The sequence below is a fragment of the Hippocampus guttulatus genome, chromosome 10 (assembly GCF_054856545.1).
Source record: "Hippocampus guttulatus isolate MCC_2025c chromosome 10, RoL_Hgut_1.0, whole genome shotgun sequence".
Classification (NCBI taxonomy): domain Eukaryota; kingdom Metazoa; phylum Chordata; class Actinopteri; order Syngnathiformes; family Syngnathidae; genus Hippocampus; species Hippocampus guttulatus.
Window position 1 is genome coordinate 16,558,032 of NC_141270.1, and position 26,998 is coordinate 16,585,029.

General features: G+C 43.1%; 2 protein-coding genes and 1 long non-coding RNA gene across 3 annotated transcripts in view; 2 read left to right on the top strand and 1 right to left on the bottom strand.

Moving 5' to 3' along the window:
- ttc7a (tetratricopeptide repeat domain 7A) overlaps positions 1–5,227 on the top strand; it is a 39,542-nt gene extending 34,315 nt beyond the window's left edge. The window contains exon 21 of the mRNA XM_086122029.1: positions 4,741–5,227. Coding sequence (XP_085978155.1) covers positions 4,741–4,959 — 219 coding nt within the window. The 3' untranslated portion in view covers positions 4,960–5,227. The remainder of the gene's footprint in view (positions 1–4,740) is intronic.
- Positions 5,228–18,741: 13,514 nt separating this feature from the next.
- Positions 18,742–19,851, top strand: LOC147199461 (uncharacterized). The gene is made up of 3 exons (XR_015101963.1): positions 18,742–18,849; positions 18,953–19,054; positions 19,743–19,851. It is a non-coding gene; the product is annotated as an uncharacterized LOC147199461 (long non-coding RNA).
- Positions 19,852–21,015: 1,164 nt separating this feature from the next.
- calm2a (calmodulin 2a (phosphorylase kinase, delta)) lies at positions 21,016–24,006 on the bottom strand. The gene is made up of 6 exons (XM_086122009.1): positions 23,861–24,006; positions 23,111–23,141; positions 22,124–22,267; positions 21,946–22,052; positions 21,736–21,871; positions 21,016–21,663 (listed from the first exon to the last, which is right to left on the bottom strand). The coding sequence occupies exons 1-6, from the start codon at positions 23,861–23,863 to the stop codon at positions 21,635–21,637; spliced, it is 450 nt and encodes a 149-aa protein (XP_085978135.1). The 5' UTR covers positions 23,864–24,006; the 3' UTR covers positions 21,016–21,634.
- Positions 24,007–26,998: the final 2,992 nt, after the last annotated feature.

Below are 26,998 nucleotides of genomic sequence, written 5' to 3' on the forward strand. Positions count from 1 at the left end.
GGCAGTGGAAGAGATTCAGAGGGAAAAATGAATCAGTGGCACAAACACTCGGGCAATTGCGAGCTGGTTGCTGCCTTTTTTGCAACGTATGGCTTCATGCAGTTGTTTGCCATTCGTCTGCCCCTTTCATTATTCAGGTTTCGCTAACTTGAAGCATTCCTTGCTTTGGAATGTTTGCCTGCATTTACATCCTCAACTCCGCCCTCCTTCCATTCTTTCTATTTGTCCCTTTCCCCTTCCACTATGGATTGCCATTCACTTGTTTCCCCACCCTCTGACTTGGGCTTTGCAAATGTGTGGGTGCAAGGGAGAAAGGTGGCAATGGTCTTTGAAATCCAGGGCTCAATTGTGGAGGCATGCAGACACGCAAGATCCACCGACAGCCACTTGCACTCCTCGTACAGCATGTGAACAAATGATCAATAACTGTGTTTAAGATATTTGGCTCACATGAATGATAATTGATGATTTGACAGTGTCAGCCTTTATAAGGCACTCGTTGAAATGGAATTAAACTTTAAGGAATCTTTAAAGATTTGTTTTACTTAAGGTGAACTAGAAAATGGCTCAATTTTTTTCCCATTTCACCTGCTGACACAGGAGGCCATGCCTCATGCAGGGAACGACAACGGTAAAGATCTGAACCACAAACCTAAATGAGATTGTCAAACAACTGGGTCAGACCAAGTCCCAAACGACATGTCTTGTGGGGGGTTTTCCACTTTAGACTGGTTGGTACCTTCTGAAAACGATTTAAGAAGATGGACAACCAGAGAAGAGAGTATGACAGGTGCAAAGTGTTGCTAAAATGGGTCGAACCGATTAGTCGACAAGTGGACTTCACTACTCCACTTTGACATTTAAACCTTAAAGTCAATTAATTGCTCATCGTGTGTATTTTAAAATCTCGTCTTCGAGTTGGTGAGTTCAGAGTGAACTGACAGCTCGCCTACCACCACCACAATTCTGTAGTGCAGTGAAATGTCCAGCTGACAAGGCACCGCGGTCTTCATACATCTGCGCAGGTCCCAGAGTCTCAAAATAAGATGGTTGTGGAGGAGAATGGAGGTTAGCATCGCATCGCTAACCTCGATTTCCGTTCATCTTAAAAGATTCATACCAGCGTTACCATGGGACTGGGTGAGGAATAAGGGCAGCGGCGTGATGTAAAGCTACATCTATGTCGCCAAAGTGTTATATGCAATCATTCACAGGCAACAACAATGAGCTAATGGGCAATATTATTAGTGTCTAAACATTTTCAGTGGGACAATTGCAAGCAAATAGAAACTGAGCATTTCTTGTATCAAAAACATAAGGCATTAAATACCAAAAGGCTTGAACAGCCTTTGGGCAGCTTCACTTGAGCGGCGGCCATTTTAGCATGTAGCATAATATCATACGGTCGGTACGTTGCTGTGCATTTATGACCTTAAACCAGCAAAACTGGAACAAGACAAATATTCAGTAGTACACGTTTTGTCAGTGTGAGAAGCTTTACAGTTAAGACACCTCAGGAGGAAACGGTTGAATTAGTGTACTTCAGTTTAAGAGTTAAGTTGGTTCGCTCTAATTCTCAAGAAGGAGTCAAATTACTTGATGTAGCTCAGGAAATTCAACCCTTTTCATTGGTGAGAAATTGGCGTCTTAAAATCATTTGTGGTAAATTTTCGATCAGCCAGCTAACTTAAACTGTCTGATAATTGTAACTTATTTCAGAACAGGACCAACTGAAGATTCGTAGTCATCTTGTTTGCATGCTCCTATCCGTTCATTGTAGAGCTATTTTAGAGCAATGTGACACACGCAGATCGACGTCAACAAAAATGTGATTTATCAAGATGGAGTTTATTAGTCTTTCTATCACAATGGTTGTGATTATTTTAACACTTTAACCCCTTCATGCGCCAATAATGAACCTGTAACTGTAACCTGGTAACATGATAAGCTAACCACTGTAATAACCCTACACTACAATAACACTACACCAAGCTACACCAGCCAAAACAGTTTTCTGGATTGAATTTGCTGAACATTCATTCATCCTCAGCGTTGCTATTTTTAAAAGTCCTCTTCTGTCAACATGATTGAGACGAGTATATATTCAGTATTGAGTCATTTGCATTCATTAAGAGCTGTGGAAGACATTGTTGATTTATTGATTTCTCCTGGGAACTGATTTCCAAAGTATGAAACCAGATAGCTTTTTAAAATAGATGCAGATGAGTTTAGACTTTTTTTTCCTTTTCATAAATGAAATCGTCATTTTGTTTTTACTTGGGTTGTTTTTGTAAGATAGTAAAATTGGATTGATGATCCAAGACATTTCAGTCTGTTAAATATAGGCAGGAGGCAAATACTTTTTTACTGCACGGTCTGCAACTAATTTCTTCAATGACATTTAATTCCGTAACAAAATGCTACTAGGATTGTCTGTTTTGTAGAATTATGGTTTTATTCTCACCTGCAAAGGAAAGATGCTGTCTTAGGTGGTGTATTTTGAGCAAATTTTCCAAATTATTTGAAAGAGGAATGGAAAGACAACTAACTAGCTTGCTTTATTAGCTAACACTCAGCTTGGCTCAGCTCACTTCATTTGTGCTTTCACGAGACACAAATCTGCATCACCAAGCTTGTTGCGATCGGCTGAAGTAAAACAAGAGACAGATGGCTTGAAGCAGTTCAAGTAAAATCAACCCGGTACGAGTTTTATTTCCTGTGATGCCAGAAACAAGCAGTCCCAATGTTCCTCTTCCCATTTTTGTTGCAAGTTCCAATCTGTTCACTGTGAGATGTTGCCCACTTTTAGTGGACTGTTTTGAAGTTGAAAATTCAGTTTTTCCATGACCTCTGCCTGCTCATTATTGTCAAGCGTTGTGGTCCCCAACCTTTTTTCCGCCATGGACCAATAAATACAAGTCCATAATTCTTGCAGAATGGCAAATGGGAGGAGGTAGGTATTAGCGGGGTGGTATATTTGCTACAACTACAAATGTGAATGTGTTGTGTATTTTTATGTACCTTTACTAGCAGCAGAAACACCATAATAATGTTAATAACAATGTTTTAATGTGGTCTCTCTGGTAACTGAAACATGCTACAGACGCCACAGAACAAATATGAAGTGTATGAATAATGTTAGGTGGGCGGGGCTGTTTGGTGTTTGTCACACACAGCCCCACGCTATGGGTGGAAGTTGGTTTGCAAGTGCCCACTTCACAGTGGCCAGCTTTACACCATCCGCAAGTGGAGATTGTCTTGCAGTTCCTCAAAAATGTAAAATGCTTGGCTCACATTGATACCTTCTGGCGAGTCCGTTTGTGCTTCCTCCATGTCGCTTGTGCGCTTCTCCTGCACTGAATTGAAAGGGAATGAGAGGAGCTGCTTCCTTTGGCCGAGAAACAAATTGGCTGTGTTCACTCCCACAACAGCACAGACGCCCATTTCAACCTTCGCATTTCTACGAAAATACCAAACTAAAGGCTCCACCCATGTGCACAGTTAGACTGCACTTTTTGCTAGACTTGCAATTGGCACATAAATACGACCCAAAGCGTAAAAACACTTTTTTCACCTTCTCAGTTATCATAGTTAATATTTTGGGCGGGGCTAACACGAGGCATGTTGATATCCAGTGCGGTTGCGAATTACTTATAAAACATAATAAAACCTTGACCCATTTCTAACACAACACTGCTGTTATCTAGCTGCCATCTCGCAATGCCTAAAAGCCCCAAAGTATGCATCAGTTGCGTTTCAGATTTGCTAAAATATTGTGTCAATGTAACATGCAGTTCCACCAGAGAATTCAAGCCCATCCAAATCCGGGAGAAATAATTGGAACAATAGCTCATTATTAAAGGGACTTTTATATCCTGGCAAGGCTGCATGTACGAGTGCATCCCGTGATAACTTTTCTCCATAAACGACAGTTTTTCTTCTCAGCAGCAGCAAGAAAATGAAAAAAACAACCCAAGGTAGACACAGCGGGTGTACACGCTCTCATTGAAAGTTTCGTCAGAGCTCCTCGAGAGCGACCTTCATGTGAATCTCAACCTGTGCTCTACCAAGTGGCATGCAAGTTACGTACAGCTATTATAGCATTGACAAGAAATTAGCCTAGAATATTAACATAGCCTTTCCCAGCTTACTTTGGGGAATAGGCGAGGTACCCTCTGGCCTGGTCGCCAGACAATCGCTGGAGAAATAGTTTGCACGTGTATAGCAGCGGCACTGTAGTAGTGGAGTAGAAGAGGCTACAATATATCACGCTGTGGAGCAGTTCAAGGTTTGAGGCTTCCCTCAAATTCACTTCCACAGTCCTTGTAGGGGAAACTTAGTGCTGTGTGTTAGTGTTAGTACTACGGTGTTTGTCCGTTCCCAGCAGGTCTTGAACTATACGATTTCCAAGCCAGCAGCCTTGTGAGGTCCTACGTTTTTTTTTAAGATCAATAATGATATCCAATATGAGAGCTCCTCAAGTTATGAGACTGTTGTGCTCTACTGAAATCTGCATTTACAATTTTAAACACACTTTATGAATGAATACTACTTTGACAATGTCAATCAAAATTGAGCATTTTTGATGCAAGGCAGAGTATTTTGATGCAGTTCTTGAACTGGTTCTCATATATTGTGGGAGGGTTCATTGTGGTTGGTATTGGTCGTCGTAAAACATTGATTTCACAAAATTGTGAAAGATATTATATATGAATTATAATTTTACAATTATTTGCGCAGGGTCGGCTGCTTGTGAAGACGGGGCGTGCAAACCTGGGGGAGAAGGTCCTACGTGATGCCGTTCAAATCCACAACACGTCCCACAAAGCGTGGAGTGGACTGGGAGAGGCTCTGCATTCTCTGGGAACCACTCAGGCCCCCGACTGCTTCCTCACAGCTCTGGAGCTGGAAGCTTCCTGTCCCATCCGACCTTTCACCATCATCCCCAGGGAGCTATGAGGAGTCTGGACTGGATTGTAGCTGTGGGTCAACAAACTGACAGACAGATTCGACACTGGTGCACACATAGTCTATGGGTGTCATAGGCATCAGGGATGTTGTTTGTGTGGTAGGATCGAAACACTGACACAAAAACTCGCCCATGTTTGTATTCATTGTTAGTTATTTTAAGTGAGGCCTAAAGAGTGATTTAGCTTCACAGCACAGCATGTACAGTATTGACATTTTCTTAAAAATTGTAAACATGTGCATGAAGGAGGTTTGTCTCTCAATTAAAAGAATGAACAGAAAATGAAATTAATTCATGAGATTCATTCCAGGAATTCGCTATTTGACAATATACGCGTGATTTAAATTTTACACTGCATCCAAATATGCAAAACATAAAGTCTTCCTATAAGGCTAGTATCAATATAGAAAATGAAGCCTACAGACTTACAATGATGGTTCAGTTACCTATAAATTGTGATAATAGATGGAATTGTCATCATTATAACTATTTGGTTTTGCCTAAAACGAAGATGAACTGAATACACATGAAGGCAGAATGTGGACAGTATGTAGCAATGCATAGACATTAATTTTGTATAGGGTTGGCAGGCACAACAGCAGCCCAGATTCCTCTTTATTTTAGCCTCTGATTTATCTTTGATGATTGTGTTGATTGGCGTGTCTTACATATGCACATAAATTCACCCTCATTCATTTTTCAGCAGACCCGTTAAGCTATCAGTGTGTCATGAAAGGGGATGTTCATACTGTAAAAGCACAGTAATCGTGCATTGTTAGTAGCTTTGTGTGAAAGAAAAGCCAAGTAACAAGTCACAATGCCTTTGTGGAAGATTGTTGTTTTTTTTTTTTCAGGAGGGATGGGGTTGGGGGGGGGCTTCACATCCAGTCTTAATCCTCCCCATTATACATAATAACAGCTTTTAAAATCACTGCCGGATGCTGCATCTTCACCTGCCTTGTCAGTTGTGACTAATGGGCATCACTTCCCCTCCCAGTGTCTAACCGCATTAATGTGAACACTGGGACTTGCCTACTGGCTTATGTAACACTGCCAGCACAGTTTTCTGCCTCTGAACGTCCCCCACCTCGCTCTCTCCCTATCTCGCGCTCTCTCCAGGCTAGCCTGATGTGATGTGGCTTGGTTGCCTAGCAGCCACCCCCTTGTTTGAGTTACTGGGGAAAGCGGAGTGATATCTGGTCTTCTTAACGACACACTCACATGCGCACAGCAAGAAGCATCTGATGACCGCATTGTCATTTTACAGGCTTGTCAGTGTGTGTGTTTGACTTGTTTGCCTGCTGTAGCCATGCGAGCTACGATGCAGCTGCAATCAAAGGCTTAGCCTGGTGTCAATTGATTTGTCACAAGAGCACGGTACCTGTCTTTGTTCTTAAAAAGCACCTGTTTCCTAAATCATATATTTCGTTTTAATGCAGCTAGAATTCCTCTTTGATTTTGAAGTCCTTAAAAAAACAACAACAAAAAAACATTCGAACCGCCCACACACTCCCAATATGAATAACCTTCCCTTATCAATACTCCTGATGACGCAACCCATATCAATCACTGTCTTTTCTTTTTCAGCTGTCTGTCTATTTTTACTCTTTCCTTCATTGCTCAGCAGCCAGATCTCCCTCGTTTCCAGCCTTCCTCTCATTAGCACAGTGTGACACCCACACTGTGGCTTTGGGAAATGAATGGTCTATCCCTGTGGGTAAAGAAGTGAAATATTGCAAGTTCTGCTGCATGCATGCACGGGCATGGACTTGCAGGCGCTCACAGTGGCACAGAAAGAGCATGCACGTATTCAAGCGGGGATGCAGACAAACACTGTCTTGACAGCCCCTGTAAAAGGAGATGGATTAATGGAGGAAGCGAGGCCACCGTTGAGCCTTTCAGAATGTCTTTTGGGCAAATGCTGCCATTCAAACTCACACACATACAACTAATATACTTCTGTACACTTGAGTTCAATGATCGGAACACATCTGACTCGAGAGGGGTGACACTGGGTTACGCACTGTTCAACATCACAAAATCTATTTCAAACACTTTGAATAATAAACAATGGAATGCAAGAGCTCCTCTTCATGAATCCAATGAATTTATTGGAGCCAAACAATTACCGCAGTACAAGTGAAGGGAAGAGATCGCCGGGGACTTCAAGATGGCAACTGAGTGGTTAAGTGTGTCGATGGGCTTCTTCTATGCATTGTGGCCATGCAACGCATCATTGCCACACGTTAGTTGCGGCACCATGCATACTGGCTTTTATAGCCAAGAGAGTAATTGAATATGTCTCACACACACATACACACACACGCGCGCACACACACACGCGCACACACATGCACACACACACACACACACATTCATGAAAAATATTCCACAGACTGTCAAACATCATCGTGTGCTGTACATGTGTGATAAAACATGCCTACTGGCGATAGAAAGACAAACAGCAACAAAAATAAAAAAAATTAAATACTTTAAACCGGGGTGCCCAAACTTTTTGGACCGAAGATCGACTTTTCGATCAATCAAGCTCCCGCGATCCACCTGTTACCGCACACGCACATACACACCCATGCCATGTTGAGCAACAACTTGACACGGAGGCATGCGACGCACTTTTGCAGCCTGTTAACTATCGTAGCTCACACTTACCGTTTTAAAGTGCTTCCCTCGGCACTCTAGATTGTTGTTTGTTTGTTTTCTCCTCCAAACCCCTTGCGATCGACTTGGTACCAGTCCGCCATCTACCGGTCGATCGCAATCGACGTAATGGGCACCCCTGCTTTAAATTAACTGAATTTATCAAACGAAACCCATCCATCCATCCATTTTCCGATCCGCGTTATCCTCACAAGGGTGTGTGTGTGGGGGGGGGGGGGGGGGGGGGTCCTGGAGCCTATCCCAGCCGGGGATAGACTTCGGGCAGTAGGCGGGGTACACCCTGAACCGGTTTCCAGCCAATCGCAGGGCACACAGAGGCAAGCAATCATCCGCGCTCATACTCACACCTGGGGACAATTTTGAGTGTCCAATCAGCCTGCCATGCATGTTTTTGGAATGTGGGAGGAAACTGGAATACCCGGAGAAAACCCACGCGGGCCCAGGGAGAACATGCAAGCTCCACACAGGGAGGCCGGAGCTGGAATTGAACCCAGTACCCCTGCACTGTGAGGTCGACATGCTAACCACTGGACCACCGGGCCGCCAAAATGAAAGCAAAAACAACATAGAAACTCTGATTATACCCCAAATCTCAACCCAATAGAAGAACTTACCCCATAAACCAGTCCGCAAATTAATGTGCCTGCAAAAAAACACCTTGATTGGAAATTCTTTATGTACAGTGTATGTGGAATAAAACCTTTGAGATGCGACTTCTCATCTGTGCGGGGTTACAGAGGTCTGGCAAAGCATCTCCAGGGAGGAAAATCAATAGGTGGTGATGTTCATGGGCTCCAGATTTCAGGAGCTCATTGACTGCAATGACTTCAAATTTTATTTGTTTGGCCTTGTTTGTACTTATGTGTATGATGTCCAGTTTAGTTATGCATTGAAGTTCAACATCGATCATTTTTTGTATACTAGAACAAACACTTCATATCACACACACACACCCGCACACACACACACACACACACACAAAATTCTATATATATATATATATATATATATGTATATATATATATATAACTTCAGTTATATGTATATATATATATATATATATACTGTAAAAAAAAATCCTCATCTCACCCCTCGGGTGGTGTCCGTCCCTCATTCAGCTCGGGTCCTCTACCAGAGGCCAGGAAGCTTGAGGGTTCTGCGCAGTATCCTTGCTGTTCCCAGCACTGCACATTTCTGGACTGAGATGTCTGATGTTGTTCCCGGGATCTGTTGCAACCACTCATCTAGTTTGGGGGTCACTGCCCGAGTGCTTCGACCACCACAGGCACGACTGTCACCTTTACCTTGCAGGCTCTCTCCAGCTCCTCTCTGAGCCCTTGGTATTTCTCGAGTTTCTCGTGTTCCTTCTTTCTGATGTTTCCATCACTTGGGACCGCTACATCCACTACAACGGCTTTCCTCTGCCCTTTATCTATGATCACGATATCTGGTTGGTTCGCCATTACCATCTTGTCAGTCTGGATCTGGAAGTCCCACAGTATCTTCGCTTTGTCATTCTCCACCACCTTCGGAGGTGTTTCCCATTTTGACCTTGGGGTTTCCAGTCCATACTCCGCACAGATGTTTCGGTAGACTATGCCAGCCACCTGGTTATGGCGTTCCATGTAGGCTTTCCCTGCCAGCATCTTACACCCTGCAGTTATGTGTTGGATCGTCTCAGGTGCCTCTTTGCACAACCTACACCTTGGGTCTTGTCTGGTGTGGTATATCTGGGCCTCAATGGCTCTGGTGCTCAGGGCCTGCTCCTGAGCAGCCAGGATGAGTGCCCCTGTGCTGTCCTTCAGGCCAGCCCTCTCTAGCCACTGATAGGACTTCTTGAGATCAGCCACTTCAGTTATGGTCCGGTGGTACATCCCGTGTAGGGGCTTGTCCCTCTTCCAGCGCCTCATCCTCTGTTCCCCATTGTCTGAGACATTCTCTGAGTACGTCATCCGTTGGAGCCTTCTCCTTGATGTATTCATGGAGCTTGGATGTTTCATCCTGGACAGTGGCTCTCATACTCACTAGTCCTCGGCTTCCTTCCTTTCGGCTTGCGTACAGTCTCAGGGTGCTGGATTTGGGATGGAACCCTCCATGCATGGTTAGGAGCTTTCGGGTCTTAACGTCCGTGGTCTGAATCTCTTCCTTTGGCCACCTTATTATTCCTGCAGGGTATCTGATCACTGGCAGGGCATAGCTGTTTATTGCCCGGGTCTTGTTCTTGCCATTGAGCTGGCTTCTTAGGACTTGCCTCACTCGCTGGAGGTATTTGGCCGTAGCCGCTTTCCTTGTTGCCAGTTCGAGGTTGCCATTGGCTTGTGGTATACCGAGGTACTTGTAGCTGTCCTCAATGTCTGCTATTGTTCCTTCAGGGAGTGAGACCCCTTCAGTGCGGACTACCTTTCCTCTCTTAGTCACCATTCGACTACATTTCTCAAGCCCGAATATATATATATATATATATATATATATATATATATATATATATATATATATATAAAACATTTTTAAGTAACTCAATGCTGGCAAACATCACTCGTCACACTGGACTAAATAACAATCGACAGCAATTAAAACGAGAGCCACATTGTGGTGTGTAAGTGAGCTGGTTTTCAGGTCACTGTTGTGTTTATGTGGATGTTTTGCGAATCCTTATAGATAGCATGGCCACGGTAGTGCATGTGCGGGTTGCCAGAAAGGAAGCAGTTTCTCTTGTCCAAACCAAGATTCGTTGTCTTTGGTGTTTATGATCAATGACTGACCAATTTTCTGTCCATTGTGTCATTGCAGAACTGCTGCTATAATAATAGAAATACTGTACTTTGAGAAAGTACGCAGACTGTGCTTTATTCACTGTGCCACCATGGGTTTGGGTAAACCTATTTTATGGTGAAATGGGATGAATTATTGTTGATGCAACACTCAAAAAAATGTTCTGACGACTTCTGTCAGTCATTGCCAATTGACTATCTCGGGTCAACATTAACACCACCTAAACTATGAACCCCTTTGTTTGGTAAAAGTCACAAATAGGGGCTGATTAAGGTGTCACTTGTTGCTGTTCTGTCCGCCTCATCACCAGCGTCGACATAGATACGATTGCGTCAATGTATATGTACTGTAAATACTACGGTAATAGGTCAAGACTATTGACTGGGAGCAGTAGTGCTTCGTGAAGACGATGGTTGGATCAAATATATGCAGCAAAATAAGCATTGTCTGTGGGATATTAATTCATAACTGGGCCCTCCCATGCATTTCATGTGCATCCCTTAAGTATAAGGTCTGGGGATGGGTTTATGCGGAAGGCTGCTGTGTTCAGTGTCAACTCGGTTTAGACTTTTAACATGGTTCCCAAGTTACAGTAACATGCCAATCACATGTGTACAAACCATTTTACCACAAACACGAAAACGCAGCATGCATAGAGTCCATTAATCCATGTGTCGATATTTTGTGACATTTGTGTTTCGGTGCACACTAAATGCAGTTGGGTCAAATTGAACCCAAATTCGTTCATCTTCAACCCAGCCGCTGGATTATTCGAGCACCATCCCAACAGTCGTTCATTTGACCCAGCAGGAAAGCGCTTGCAGAAGGTCAGGATATAAATAACTAAAATAGCTTGCCACCAAAGTACATGAAAAATCCAATTGCAAGTAAAAATAAGCAACACAAAATTAACAAGAACACTACTTACAACACAAGACAAACTACGGCATGAGTCAGAATTGAATGTCTAGACCAGGGGTGGCCAACTAGTCAGAGACTAAGAGCCAATATTTTTACCGTGTTACTGCAAAGAGCCACACACTTTTTTGAGCAAAGATCGACTTTTGGAGCGACCAACCTCTCCCGATCTACCTGATCGCGCACATGCAAGCACACACACACACACACACACACACGCGCGACCATGCACTCGCGCACATATGAATGCACGCCACAACGAGCAACAGCCTGAGCGCCCGAACATAAATGAAACCTAAAGACACAAACACACAAATCTTTTTTTGTTTTTCCTATTTCCTCCTCCCACCGGTCGCGGTCGACTTGGGACCAGCGTGCTGGCTCTTGGTCGATTGCGATCGACGTATTGGGCACCGCTGCCTTAAAAATAGAGGTAATTCGCTGACTAGCTTAGCACTTAGCTGTTGTCTGCGCATGAGCGGTGATTCAGTCATCTGATTGGTTGCCTTCTATGTCAATCAAGTAACGGGACTGGTGGTAGGCTGACGTAGTATGTTCTATGTATTATGCACCGTTGTTTCAATGGCAGCGCCATCGTCGAGGCATTTTCGACAATTGTCGTGTGAAAGCCCGGGAGCCGCGGGCCAGTTCTAATAATAAATCAATATCATCCCAGGGGCCACTGAAAACATTCTCGCGGGCTGGATCTGGCCCGCGGGCCGGCACTTTGACATATGTGGTCTAGACAATAAGCACTTGCCACATGGGCTGCAATCAAGGCGAATAATCCAACGGTAAATTGTCGATGTAGCAGTCCTTAAGTAGTCCACTAATGGTAATACGTGACAGGTGCGGCATCAAAGGAAAACGCCCACGACTCCCGCTGGAAACTGAAAGCAAAAGCAAACAGGAACGTGACACAAATATGACTCAACTTACAGTATATTTAAGTACAGAATCTGAGTACAATTGTCAGCTCTGTCTGGAAATCGTGCTCAGAAAACCAATGTTGTTCGTGCAGATCATCAACTCATGACCTTTGAATTATGTAATTCCACACTGTCAGTGCAACTTGCATCTTCGATCACACTTAAATCGCCTTCTCTTCACTTGAAATAGTAGCGCTGTTAAAAATATCCGTGGTACATTATGTGTGGAACATTTTGCTCTCTCTCTGGGTGCTAATGTGTGGTGTGTGTGTTTTACTGTCAGTTATTATCAATTCCTGTACAGTTTATATAAAAGCCGTTTCTCATACAGGAGAGGGTTGTATGCATTCAGTCACCAAAATTGAATGAACAAAATATCACATTTTCTAGAGATGTGAGTGTTCTCTAGTCCACTCATGTTTTAAATAGACAAAGACGTGTGTACTCATAAGATGTTACAGAATTTACTTTTCCCATTTGTATATATTTTAGATGTCATTTCAGAGTGTAAAATGGAAAAAAAAATGTTTGCGTGAAATTCTTTTTGTCAGTTTCCCTTCACCGGCACAGCAACACCAGACCCTAGTTTTCCATTCTAATTGCCAAGTGGCCATGGCCTGCAAACACCAACACACCTTCATTGGTCTTTGGGAACATACTTTACTGACTTAGCACAACTCTGCCGAGCATTGTGTGGCTGGGAAAATGTTTTCAAATTTGGACAATTACAATGGTACAGTTTGACTAATCAAATAGAATACTGTACATGATATCCTTTTTTTAAAAATACTGCTTTAGTGTTTTTGGTGGGTTGGAGTCTATCGAAGCTGACCTTTGGTGAGAGACAGAATACACCTTGAGCTGATTGCCAGCCAATGAAATTAAAAATAGTACTGAGTTTCATCATATTGTTCCCAAATATATGTTATTATTTAAGTATAGTACCGTACATAATGTGTTACTATGAAAAGGGGGGAGCTTGATTGGCAGTGAAGAAACAGGTGGGTGGCCGCTCCTACAAAAGTGTTAAATTGTCGCTATGAGGCATATGTCAGAGATCAGCAGCAGACTGGAGAGATGACTGAGATGAGAAGGCAGGATGGCCTCTAAAGGTTGAGAGAGGCAGATTACCGAGGGCTTGGCCTCCACAGGAAGAATGGCTGTTCATGATTCGCGAACACAATGACAGGCATGCGCCATCGTACTTTCAGTCTTCATCTTGCATGTTCACAAGTGTGAAATGACGTGGTCGGGATTCAAATGGCAGCTGAGACATGCAAGTGCTAATGTGCCGCACTGTTCGTGTGACAGCTATCCCAAATAAAACACTTAAGTGATGCCACTGTGTCGCATCCTCATGCCAGGTGCTCTTGTAGCACTCCGCCTTAAACTCCATCGTCATTTGTCCAACTATTAATGTCAAAGAACATACTAGTTCTGTACATGCAATCATAGTCTTACGAGCTAGCTAATGAAGTCTAACTAGCTAACAAAACTAGCTAGACAAAACACTGCAGTAGTTAGCATCCGCATGCTACTGTATGAAAAATATATTTTATATCCTTGATGTACAGTATAAGTTACTTGTATTAATACACTCTTTTTCCTGACTAGTAAGACATTTCATCATACTAGTAGAGGAAAACACATTACTTGTAAGACAGTCATTCTACTGTCGTTGATTTTTAGATGGAATTTTAATGTTCTCAATAGTGATTTTAAGCTGTAGTCAGACAAAACGTATTATTAATAGTTGTGTTATTAAGATGAAGAGTTTACATTTGATCTGAACCCTTTAAATGCACCCTGTAAACTGATAAACTGACATGATAAGCTGTCCACTGTAGTAACCGCTGTCACCGAAAGGATTACTTGTTCATCATAATTGAGATCATTCCTTCATTGCTTCCAGCTTTGGGGAGAGAGTTGGGTCAACCTATTTTCTGCATCAAAGCAAGGTCCATAAAGGTGTGGAAGAAAGTGGCTCACTCAAATAAAGAACCTGGATCTTAACCCCATGAAACAGCTTTGGGACGAATTAAAATAGAGATTGTGAGCCAGACACTCTCATCTAAAATCAGTAACCTCTGACTTCACAAATGGTTTTCAGAATGAGTAGATGAAAATTCTGACACACAGTAACAACATAAAGCGGAACAGAAAATGGATGGATGGATGGATGGATAAATGAAATGCTGAAATAAATGCTAGCTATATGAGTGTGCTAAGCATGTACTGTAGTCCATTCATCCATCCATTTTCTGAACCGATCTATCCTCACAAGGGCCGTGGGGGGTGTTGGAGCCTATCCCAGCTGTCTTCGGGCAGTAGGCGGGGAACACCCTGAACCGGTTGCCAGCCAATCGCAGGGCACACAGAGACGAACAACCATCCACACTCACACTTACACTCACACCTAGGGACAATTCACAGTGTTCAATCAGCCTGCCATGCATGTTTTTGGAATGTGAGAGGAAACCAAAGTACCCGGAGAAAACCCACGCAAGCCGGGGGAGAACATGCAAACTCCATACAGGGAGGCCAGAGTTGGAATTGAACTCAGTACCTCTGCACTGTGAGGTCGATGCGCTAACCACTGGACCACTGGGCCTCCTTACTGTAGTCCTAGATCATTAAATTAAAGAAGAACATGGTTGTCATCTTCAGACTTATTGCTCCCTGTAATGAAGGCCACGATTACCTCCATTGCTGCATTCTTTACTTCCCCAAATGATTGGCTGCGTTAGGTTTGCCGAAAGAATGTAGAGTATGCAGAGTCGGGAGCGATAAGAATAGCTGTATTTTTGTGTGCCACTGCCTTGGCTCATAATACTGAATGTGTTATCCGAGGGAGCAGCATGCCACACGAAGCTATGTGCATGTGACGCATGGCTGAGCAGCATTCCTCCTCCTGAGTGCATCGCAGGGCAGAGATAGTAGGAAGGCATAGCTGCCTGACTGCCAACAACAGCGAGGAAGCGAAAGGAGTGAGAGAAGTGCAGCAGAAACATGAAGGGTGACAGCAACACTGGGAACATGTAGTTAAGTGGAATGAAGTACCCTTTGTCGCAGATAAGATCATTCTGCTTTTCTGGCCGCCGTCACTCCAGTAATTTCAGCGACAGATGTAACCTATTATACTGTTGGCAGATCAGAAAATCTATGTAGATCAACATAAGTCCAAGCATTAAGAGACAAACCTCGCAAGAGCCAGATTGATCAATCACTCAAACAAGTTCTCACAGTATCAATCTGGCAATGTGATTTGATCTGGAAATGAGGGACATTCAATGCAAAACTTGGAACTGGTTGGGCGATGCGGCAACTTGTGCACGCCAACCTTTAACTTGTGTTTTGACCAAAATGTCATCACCGTCATGCATTTTGTTTTGATCAGTTGAGTCCTGTTATGTCGATGGTTGGCACAGACGACATCATGGCATTGACTGATGTTTGTCATTTTTGCTGTTTAAATGTACGGATAAAGGCCGTAATTAATTAATTAAGCGCAGCAATCATACATTCGTCCACCGGTGACACCATGTTTGGTTAGTTTGTTTCCCCGAGTCTTGGACCCATATCCCACCCCCAAACACACTGTTGCTTCCTAAATGATGGTGCGGCTCGAGACAAGATGGATTCTCGGGTTTTTGTCAACTCACAAGTACCGTGAGAATTCCGATTGCAGGCAAGGTTATTAAGCTGCTGCAGGTTTGGTAAATTCAATTCACATTTATTACTGGATGAAGACAACATCACTGGCATGGGGGCTACTCTTAAATTGTCGGACTAAGGAGTGTTACGGAAGAGGAGACTGAATGATGGGTCCACCGTCGTCTTCAGTGTCAAGTTGTCAACCCACTTCCAGTGGGGTTCGTACGCGCCTGGCCCTGGTGTCACCTGGATTGGGTAACAGCAACATTCGACACATACAGTACACCTAATAGACCAGGGATCGGGAACCTATGGCTCGCGAGCCATATGTGGCTCTTTTGATGATCGCATCTGGCTCGCAGATAAAACAAAATATTCTCGCTTCTATCACTTAATAGAATAAAATAAAAGAAAACATTGATTGTATACCTTATTTCTCCATGTTATGACCCCCACTAAATTCAAATATTTTCATATCAAAATGATCATTCAATTATCCTTCTAATATCTTGAAAACGTTGCAATTCAATGAACCAGATTAAAAAAAAAAAACAACTATACAGCATGTTCAGGAAGTTCCTAACGACTGTGAAGAAAAAAGAAAGACTCACCGAGTGTACACTGTGGATCCGTGGCAACTTGGATTTGAAACAGGAAGTGATACCATTTGCAGGTTTGCTTGAAAGAGTGTACGCACCCGGAGCAGGGCCTTCCTTCTGGGGCAATCACACAGAAAGTTTTGCTTATTAATTAGTCTTTTTTTTTTTAGATATATCGTTGACGTTAGACCGATTCATACTTGCAAAATCAGCACTTTTCAGGAGACCCCTCAAAAAGAAATTTGTTCAACCATTCACATGGCGTTATGAAAAAGAGCGATCCATTTTCAATGCTTTGGATTGGACAATAATTGATCCAATCCACTACACAGCAAATTTGGGGATCAAAATAATTGTACTCAAAACGTAACCATTGGAGTCTATTGCTTTAATCTTTTTATTTATATTGCGCTTAATTGAACGGTGTTTGTTTGTTTTTTTCTTCTTCTTTCTGCCTACATTCTTGCTGCTGGAGGCTGTAAATTTCCCCAGTGTGGGACAAATAAAGGATATCTTATCTTATCTTATCTTATTGTCTCACAGCCAGTGGGTCACCGTGTAGCAACCTCATTTTTTAAGAATAGTTGCCACCACAAGTTATGTGGCACGTTATGCTGCCTTTCACTTCCTCACATCAACAGCCACAAATATTGGCGTGCACGTGAGGCAAAAACAAAAACAACCCTCCAGTTTCATTTTCAAACATTCAACTGTCCCCCCACAGGGCCATCTCCAGTTCACTATGATCCAAACTGAATGGTAGTTCCCTATTTCAGTGTTTCCCAAACTATATATACCGGTATGTTTTTTTTTTCTCCGAATAAGTGACAGATGGGGCGGCCCGGTGGGCCAGTGGTAAGCGCGTTGACCTCACAGAGCAGAGGTACCGGGTTCAATTCCAGCTCCGGCCTCCATGCGTGGAGTTTGCATGTTCTCCGCGGGCCTGCGTGGGTTTTCTCCGGGTACTCCGGTTTCCCACTTTCCAAAAACATGCATGGCAGGTTAATGGAGCACTCTAAATTGTCCCTAAGTGCGATTGGTTTTTTCATCACTGTGTGCCCTATTATTGGCTCGCAACCGGTTCAGGGTGTCCCCTGCCTAGTGCCCGAAGACAGCTGGGATAGGCTACGGCACCCCCCGCAACCCTTGTGAGGATCTGCGGATCGGAACATGAATGAATAATTGACAGATCATTTCCTGCGGAACACCTAATGATCTCTCACGGCACACTAATGTCCCACGGAATCACTGCCCTATTTGATTCTCTTGAGCTGGTCGAGGATTCTCCCAAATGTGCCAAGTGCTTAATGCATTTGGATTTAACGGGAGAGCGATATAACCAAATAGCCACTGACGTTTGGGAACGTTCTATGAAAGTTGATCATTTAAAATCAACAAGATGTCATTGATGCATGTTCATGTGTGCATGAACATGCAATGACAAACTGTCGAGTTAAGTTTGCGGCAGGATTTGTGTAATGAGCTTAACCTTTGACAATTAACATATCTCGGAGTCACCGTGACACCACTAACAGCAGAAAACTGCTCCCAACTCTGCAGTAATAACACCCTCGGGATTTCTTTGCGCCTTTCCTTCTGTGTCAACACTGCAGCTGCCAACGTGTCTCAAATATCCATCAGCTACCGTCATGGCGACTCGGTGAAGGCTGCAACACGTTGCAATATGAGCCTAAGGTGAACCACACGCGCCTTCAAATAGGAGAATCGGTTTTCTTTGGCTCTTGGGGTTGTCGTAACCTGCTCGTGCGTGACCCAAACCAGATACACGTTACAAAAGGCCACAACTTGTAACCAAAACCTATTGTAAGTGTTTTGGAACAAAGCCGTTTTGTGAGCGGTGGAAAGACTGATGGGTCTGAATAAGGAGTCTTGGCGATCAAATACTTACGGGTGGGAAGGGGATCCTTTGCACGCTTGACCGAAATATAGCATGCCTGCGGAGAAGAAAATGAACGATGGGACTGTCATAAAAGAAAGAAAAAAAAAAGAACAATGATGAACGGAAAGTAAAGAGAAAACGAAAGAACAGAGTGGGGATTTCTCCTCTATCTTAGTGCTTGGAGAAGGAAGTGAGAGAAGGAAGGAGAAGTTAGGAGAAGAAACCGATTGAAGCTCGCACCATTTGTGTGTCAAATGCTTACTTGCGGGGCATCTTCTCCACCGGTTTTGCTGTCACATCGTAATCGGACGGTGAAGTGTTTTTATGCTAGAATATGGAAGAGGATTAAAGAGATCTGTCAGTCCCTATTTTAGAGGGCAAATCTTTCAATGGTGAGTGGTACATCATGATACCAGAAGCTCTCTTTCGGTGAGTTTTTAGCTCAGTTCTCTGCCTTCTGAGATAGTATCAATTGAATTCTCCTTCTAATTGGGCTGTTTTAAATGAACCCAACCTTGTCCCTAATCCCCAGAGTGACAACATCAGGCCGTGGACGTGTTTTGAAAGAGGAGGATGCCATTGACTGGCGCATCTGCACTTCCCCTGTTTTCAATCCCATCGGCTGACGTTCACGGTCAGTGCCTTTAAAGCCACGGTTCTTCCTAATAGGGTTCAAGTCAGATTCCTCGATCAAGTCCCGGATGCGATACAGGCCTGGCATTGGAGTATCTTAAACAGAACGTGTGAAACATTTTACAAATGTAGCAATCAGTGATACAGTGTGAAAAGATTGAATTCTAAGTACACATATATTGTTTATTGTTCTGATTATTAACAGTGGTTTAATCTTACATTGAAGTTGAAATGTGACTTGTGACTTTAACATTCAATATAAGGTTTTGTGCTGACAAAGAATAGGCTCCTTGAAATATACTTTATCAAGAAAAAAAAACTGATTTGAAACAGATTTTGAATGACTTTGAAGATGCCACTGTATAAGCCACAAGATGTCATACTCAAGGCCTGCAGGCCAGATCTGGCCCGCCACATTATTTTTTATGGCCTCATACGTAATAAATAAGAGATATATTGGAAGCCTTTTCTTGTAACCAAACCCTTCATTACAGTAACAAACAATAATTGAATAAACCGTAGTTGACTTTTTAAATTTTGTTTCAGTCATAACGGCCCTCCAAGGGAAACAATAACTAAAATGTGGCCCACGACAAAAATGAGTTTGACACCGCTGGTACAAGCTATTGATCGACTTGACGTGACAAAGCATATGGCAATTTAATAAATGCCTTTCTCACTCCCACCAGTCACCAGTGACCATGAAGCTCTTCTTGCCTATCGCCTGGGAAATCAACATAGGATGTAGGCCGAAAGACACAATAGTCTCTGCTGTGGTAACTTTGTCATGGCAATTGCAAAAACATGACAACTCATTTGAAATCACACATTGAGGACCTTACCTTATCTGCTCTGTGAGCAGCACTCCATGTGTCACCTACCTTGAGAGACATCGCTGCAATGTACTCATTTCAGCTCTGCTCACTATCTGGCTGACCGGAAATCCACTGACACCTTAGCACCATTAAAACTGTGTTTCTATAGCAGCGACTTCACAATCAATTTTTAAACAAGCTGACTCACTTCATTGTGAGCTAAGTTTAAACTTATCGGGTGTCAAGTGTGACAGGAAAAGACAGTTACCGAACCGACCGGGTGTACATATGGACCTCCATGTACATTGCATTCATTCAATTAAACTTGTTCAAACATGAAACTCTAGGGCAAGCAAATACAAGAGCTTAAGCAATCCTGTTTGATAAACTCAGGAATGTATTTTACCATAAATGTAGGCTATTGTGTTGCATTGTGATTACAGTCACGCCCTATGTACTGTTTTCAGTCATCTCCACGGAACACTGATAAAGGACATTGTCCAAGCCACACAAAGCCATGGTTAGACATGGCTCCTTACTTCCTTTTATATGTAAAACGCTTTTCAACAATGCCATAAATTGAGTCACACTAACTTGCATTGAGGAGCACCAAACTACAAAGTTCATGACACAAACTCCAGAGGCAGTGGTCAACAAGAGCTTTATTATGTCAAAATAACTGACTTATACCTGCAAGCTACTGTAACAAACTCAACAAGAAATCTTGGAGAAAAAAAATACACCTTTATTTACACCAGTTTGATGTATGCTCCATCCCCAGCGGCCTAAGACTGGGCTAAATAAGACATGGTACAATGCCAACAGAAGACAACACAGCCTGTGGCCAGTGATGACACCTGACTATTCTAATGTCAAGTACTGTTGCGCACACTTCCGATGTAAAATTTGCCCCACTTTGCTTTTAGACTAAAAGATTTCATCTGAACCATCTTACTATTCGAGGCATTGGCTGATGCTCCTCAGTGCATTTGGGAAATGACAGGTGACACCGGTTTCAAATATGACATACAAGCAAAGTGGGGGAGGGGTATTTCGCCATTAAAAACAGAATGCAGCCCTCAATACGAAAACAAAAATGGCGGTTACGTCATTCAAAACGGAGAAAAGACCAATTTTCCAATCTGAGTAGATTGTAAATTTTATTGGAAAACAAAAATATACAACTTGGAATGGATTATTTGAGGCATGGCCAGAGGCCACAAAAAAAAAAAAGAAAGAAAGAAAATGAGTGAGTAAAACATTAAAAAGCATGGTAAGATTAGTCATTTTCTGGTATATAGAACAGCAGATACAAAAAGAGTTTGTACGAGTACCTAGTAGATACACCCGTGTCATTTTTTTTTTTGCAGTAGTGCAATGCTGAGAGATTTCCCACATATACTTTGTCCATAGTCCATGCAGAGTTTCAACTCCTCTACATTGTTTCCATGCCAACGGTGTTGCCAAGTGACAACCAGCTGACAGGTTGCCAATGTCGCCTTGCCAGAAAAGGCCCCGAGCACAATACAGAGGAGTCGGTCCTCCCGCTCCCAAGGGCCTCCGCAGGCTACTGGTTGGATGACCGTTTGTCACTCAAACACCATGACAACAAAAGAAAAAAAGGGACATGGGGACAAGAGCCTATGCAGTTTACATGCAGTTCCTTTGGACAGCAGTGGGGCAGGGACGCAGGGGGTTAATAAGATTTTACAGATAAATTACACAAAGAAAAAGGCAAATTTATATACGAAATCTGTACAAGGCCCTCACTTCGCCGTCATCATTTGTACGAACTCTGTGGGGAAGGGGAATGACAAGGGATTAACAACATTTCTGAAAAATATTTAACACAATTGCAAATACCAACCTTCATAGTTGACCTGTCCGTCACCATCAATGTCCGCTTCTCTGATCATCTCATCGACTTCTTCATCAGTTAACTTCTCCCCGAGGTTTGTCATTACGTGACGTAGCTCCGCAGCACTGATGTAGCCGTTCCCATCCTGAATGGGCCATCAATCACTGTCTTAACTTTCAGCATTCCTGGATAAGCCGCTCATGTTTAGGGGTCATTCACCTTGTCGAAGACACGGAATGCTTCTCTGATCTCCTCCTCACTGTCCGTATCCTTCATTTTTCTGGCCATCATCGTCAGGAATTCTGGGAAATCTATCGTACCGTTTCCTGAAAAGCAACATGTGTCAAGGAGACGATTCCAAGTTACCACACCTTGGGAACGTTTGGAGGCCACCCACCATCAGCATCCACCTCGTTGATCATGTCCTGCAACTCCGCCTCTGTGGGGTTCTGCCCAAGAGAGCGCATGACTGTGCCCAGCTCTTTGGTGGTGATGGTGCCATCCCCGTCCTTGTCAAAAAGCGAAAACGCCTCCTTGAATTCTGAGGGGACGATCAGAGAAATTATATCACTTCTGTTTCCAATATCAACTCTGTTTGCATACTCCATAGGCAATGTGTTCTAGTTCAACAAAGAGCGACGGCAAACAGAGTTCCAGTTAGCGGGCTAATGACACCCTGCGTTATTTAGCACGCCATGAGGGCTGAAAACTGATGACAGACTCAGACCTGAGTCTGTCTGCATGCAACAACCAAGCCAACTATTTGCAAGATCAACACCAAAGGCCAACGTGTTCTTCATCAAAAGGAAACTGCATAATGAGGTCTGACTGCTTCATGTGAGGACACTGCAAGCCACTGTTTCTAAGGTAGCATAGCACATTGTGCTTGGTTGCCAAACGCCTTAAAATAACTGAACTAAATACTGCCTCTGAAATGCAAAAAACATTTTGCCAGTGAAAAGCAGGCAATTAACTTCAGTAATAATTACTAATGAAACCAGAGAAGTTAACCGATTCACACAAGTGACATATGGTAAACACTGCAGGTGGAAATTTGCCACTTTAGCGATAAAAACACGTTTAGGTTTCAAATGGAACCATTCCGGAAGTTCTCATTTGACCGCGGACACACCCTGGGCAAAGGAAATCATGCTCACTGAACACACAGCCCTGCTGGATTACATCATTTTATTCGATAATGCTACATTTTCCACAGGGGAACCCTTCAGTGCCAAGGCACGTTCATTCATTCCCTATCCGAAAATAAGTAGGTTTCCATAAAAGTACAGAAATCCCTCTCCAAGAGATGCAAGGATCAATAATGCAGGCCCCTTTTGGGAGAAAGTGAGGAAAGCAGCTCTAAAGCAATAATGCAATGGCTTACCGGCAATCTGCTCTTCTGTAAGCTGATCAGCCTGGAAAGGAAACAATTCAAAAATGACAAATCTGCATTAGAAGCCAGCGGCTGAACTCAAGACAGGTGTAATATAGATACACATTAGGAAGAAAACTGGAATTACAAAATTTTAAACTCATTAAGTAATCCAAAAGGGAAGCACAGAGCGGCTCCCGCCTTGAGCACACCCCGCCACATGACATCCATTTCAAGTGGAGCGTTTTTCACGAGAACGCCACACACACACACACGCACACACACACACACACTTCCTTGCAATTTGGCGCCAACGTAATGGTAGCCTGGATAAAGCTACGGCGTCTCTCGAGAGCATGCTCAATACTTCATTTATAAACGACGCTTCCTGTAACACAACAGTCGTCACATGCTGCTAGGTAGAAGAGCTGTCTCTACAACCAGCAACAGGAATATGCTTTGAAGAGAAACATTTACATAACAAGAAACGTAGAATGTGCATTAAACTGTTAGAAGCACCCAACCATGACGCTGCGTCTAGAGAAAACGAACGACAAACCCGAGGACATTCGTTACTTTCATTTTCAGACAAAGCTAAACGAGGTTATCACTTACGTAGACTGGTAATTAAGAATTAGTAGCGCCAAGCAAGCCCTGTAAGTATTCGGTAACAGTGCGGCATATGGGGAGCATCGCAAATAACATACCGTTACGTCGCCACTCGAAAACGACAACGAATTGTTTTTTTTTTCTCTCTCTTACCATGTCGACGTAGATGGAGCTCCTTATTCACGACGAAAACCCGCTACTCGTCTATGCTACACGTAACCTCGCCACACTGCCACTCGGAATGGTGAATACGCCGCGGCCGACTGCAACTGGGCTCGCCTTTAACCGTTGTCCTAAACCCCGCCTCTTTTCAATATCCCTCCGCTCACTGCCATATTTTTCGTATGACTAAAAGCATACATTTGAGACCTCTTGAAGCCACAACCATAAAATAATTCACGAAATATTACTTTACATGCGCGCGTGTCTTCTGTGAGGGTTTGGATTGTGACAAGACGAATTATATACTTGAATTGACGGTGGTCTAGTTTATAGCGTATGTATCTCCTCTGCTTGTCTGTGATGAGGCACACGCCCTTGCTGGAAGAAATGGCGCTCTGTGATTGGTTTGTCTGTACCTGCAATGCGTCACTCCCCATTTTCTGCGTTTCGCTGCATCTTAGCCAGTAGCCATTGACATCCTGCCTGTTAGTGCAGTGCTACATCCACAGAAGGCTAGCTAGTGTGTGCACTATATACAGATGGGCGTCATCAAGGGAACTCCTTAACAGTTTTGCTGTACTACATGTATTTAGAGCTGAGTCACTCGTTCCCTGTGATTTATCACCTTTGTTGTTACAATTGACTAAAATCAAATTACAGTGCATTACTCATAATAATATCATTAGGATGTTAAAATCCATGCTGTCGAAAACTGCTAACCCAACAAGGGACTCCCAGTGTAAATGATCGATGCAGGCATTATGAGACGCACACGTATGTGATTGTTAGGTATGGGTGACTGTGTGGACACCTCCCTGAGCATATTTGTCACATGCATTTTCAGATCTAATTATGCAGTTAGTGCAAAGGGAGTATCTGATAGCATGATTACTGTTGCTTGACTGCACTTCTTGTCTCCCAGTGGCCACCTGTCTCAGGCCCGCTCCAATAGGAGAGGAGGTTGAGACAGAAGGTATGAATCTCCAGCATCTCTTCACAATGCACGATGGTTCCCGCTTCCATCTGTGGTAATGCCTGGTCATGTGATCAACTGTGCCGCCTCACAGTCAGCCAGACTGTTTCAGACTGTTTTTTTGCAACCTGCATAATCTTGAGCACATAGGATTTGTTTTCATGAGGTTTTTTTCACTGAAGATTATGAAATGCAAAATGGTGATGAAACAAAAGGCCTAACTTTGTTACACCAACCAGATAAGTTGGAGCATGTGTGAATGAATGACCACATATAAAACCTGAAGTTCTACATACAAGTGACCATGAACATGGAAATGCATGTCGCCATGACACTGACATTGACATTATTTTGTACCAACAAAGGTCAAAGACTCCAGTGCAACTCTTGTTTGGATACAATAGTTTATTGTTGGGGGCATGAATGTTTTCGCGAATAGCCCTCTTCTATGCTCAGTGCCTCAGTATCTATTGCCAATCTTCACCAATATGTATAGCCAGCTGTTCCTTTTAACGAGCTGCTGGTCTCTGAAGAAGGTCCAGATGAAGGACAAAGGTGATTGAAGGTTAAAGGTTAATCTGGAAAGCCCATATTGGATCTTAAGAGATGCGAATTGCTGCTCCATAAAACCACAAACCAATCTCAGTGATATAAGCAAAACAAGACTTTCATGACACGGTGTGTGTCATGAAAATGTGTCATACTTTTGGAAAATTATATTAACTTAAAAAAATGGGTTTACGAATAAGCTTATCCACCTTTCGTCATCCATGCTTTTTTATCACCTCTGTGAATATGTAACTTGTACACATAACTATAAGGGTCCTTATCTGTCGTTGCCTGACCCAGGAGACTATAATGAAGTCGCAGCTTTCATTTGCCTCCAAGCGGGTTCAAAGTTCACAAAAGCTCAGCAGGGGCAATGTTGAAGTCACCCCTCCATCCTTAACATCACTCAGATTGATTACAGTTAGCATCGGTCCTTATGTCATGCAAGCATATTTCAATAAGGGTGTGTTTACCAGCATTTGAGGACCATGCAAAGTAAATGACAAATATGTGGCAATGTTTACCTGCGTAACAGAAAGACACCATTACAAATGAATGAGGCTCTGTAATGCACCTGCTGGTTCAATGCCAGAGGAGTGGATCACCTTTCATGGGAGAGAATGTCCGGTGTTTGCACACCATTGTCAATGAAAAGATAATTACGCCAACTATGTGTTTCAGCGTGTTTGTTTTTCCTTGTGTCTGGATGTGTAAACTGGCATGCAAGCTCAATGCGTGTGTCCTGAGTGTAAAACAAGAGAAATGAGTGCAATCATTTGTGGACAACGTATGTGAGTCCAAAGCAAAGCATTTCAAGTAAGCATGGGTGCTTTTACAGTCGTGCAATAACAGTATTACCCGTATAAAGTCCAACAACGGGCTTGCTGTATATCAGCCAATCTCATCGAGCACGCTGGCCCACCTGTTAATGACGAATTACTTGTTTTTCAAAATTACATCACGGGGCAGAAATGATTAATGGCCTCAAATCGGATAAGAGGATTTGGCTGTGCCTGCCGGTTTCAGTCGTGTTGTGATGAAATGGATATAGCATAAAATGTGTCCTTAGTTTTTTGTCTTTGTTTTATTGGAGGGGATCCGAGGAGCAAACCCACTTAAAGTCCCTGCAAAGTAAATGTAAAGATATCTTCCAAATTTAATATAATACAGTGTTCTTAACTATGGCAATTTGAATGAGTTAAAAAAAAAAACATCACCAAGTCTATAAAAGTAACGCTTCAAAATTAAAAATAATCATTCTCTGTAATCTATAATACTGCCAACTGTCAAGAAAATATCAATTCATCCATTCATTTCCTAATCTGTTTATCCTCACGAGGGTTATGGGCACGCTGGAGCCTATCGCAGCTGTCAGCGGGCAACCGGAGTACCCGGAGAAAACCCATGCAGGCATGGGGAGAACATGCAAACTCCACACAGGAAGGCCGGAGCCAGAATCGAACCCTACACCTCTGCACTGTGAGGCCGATGTGCTAACCTGTCGGCCACCGTGCCGCCGTCAAGAAAATATAACTCTTATAAGTGGATTCTACTTTGTGTAGCATCTCTTTGCTATGCCTGTACATAACTACATGTGTGAGTCACAA

Excerpts from the sequence above, each read along its gene's own strand:
- calm2a (XM_086122009.1), bottom strand. Across the intron at positions 22,053-22,123 it reads CAACGAGGTGGATGCTGATG|GAAACGGTACGATAGATTTC; the intron begins GTGGGTGGCCTC and ends GTTGCTTTTCAG. Across the intron at positions 21,664-21,735 it reads CGGACAGGTCAACTATGAAG|AGTTCGTACAAATGATGACG; the intron begins GTTGGTATTTGC and ends CCTTCCCCACAG.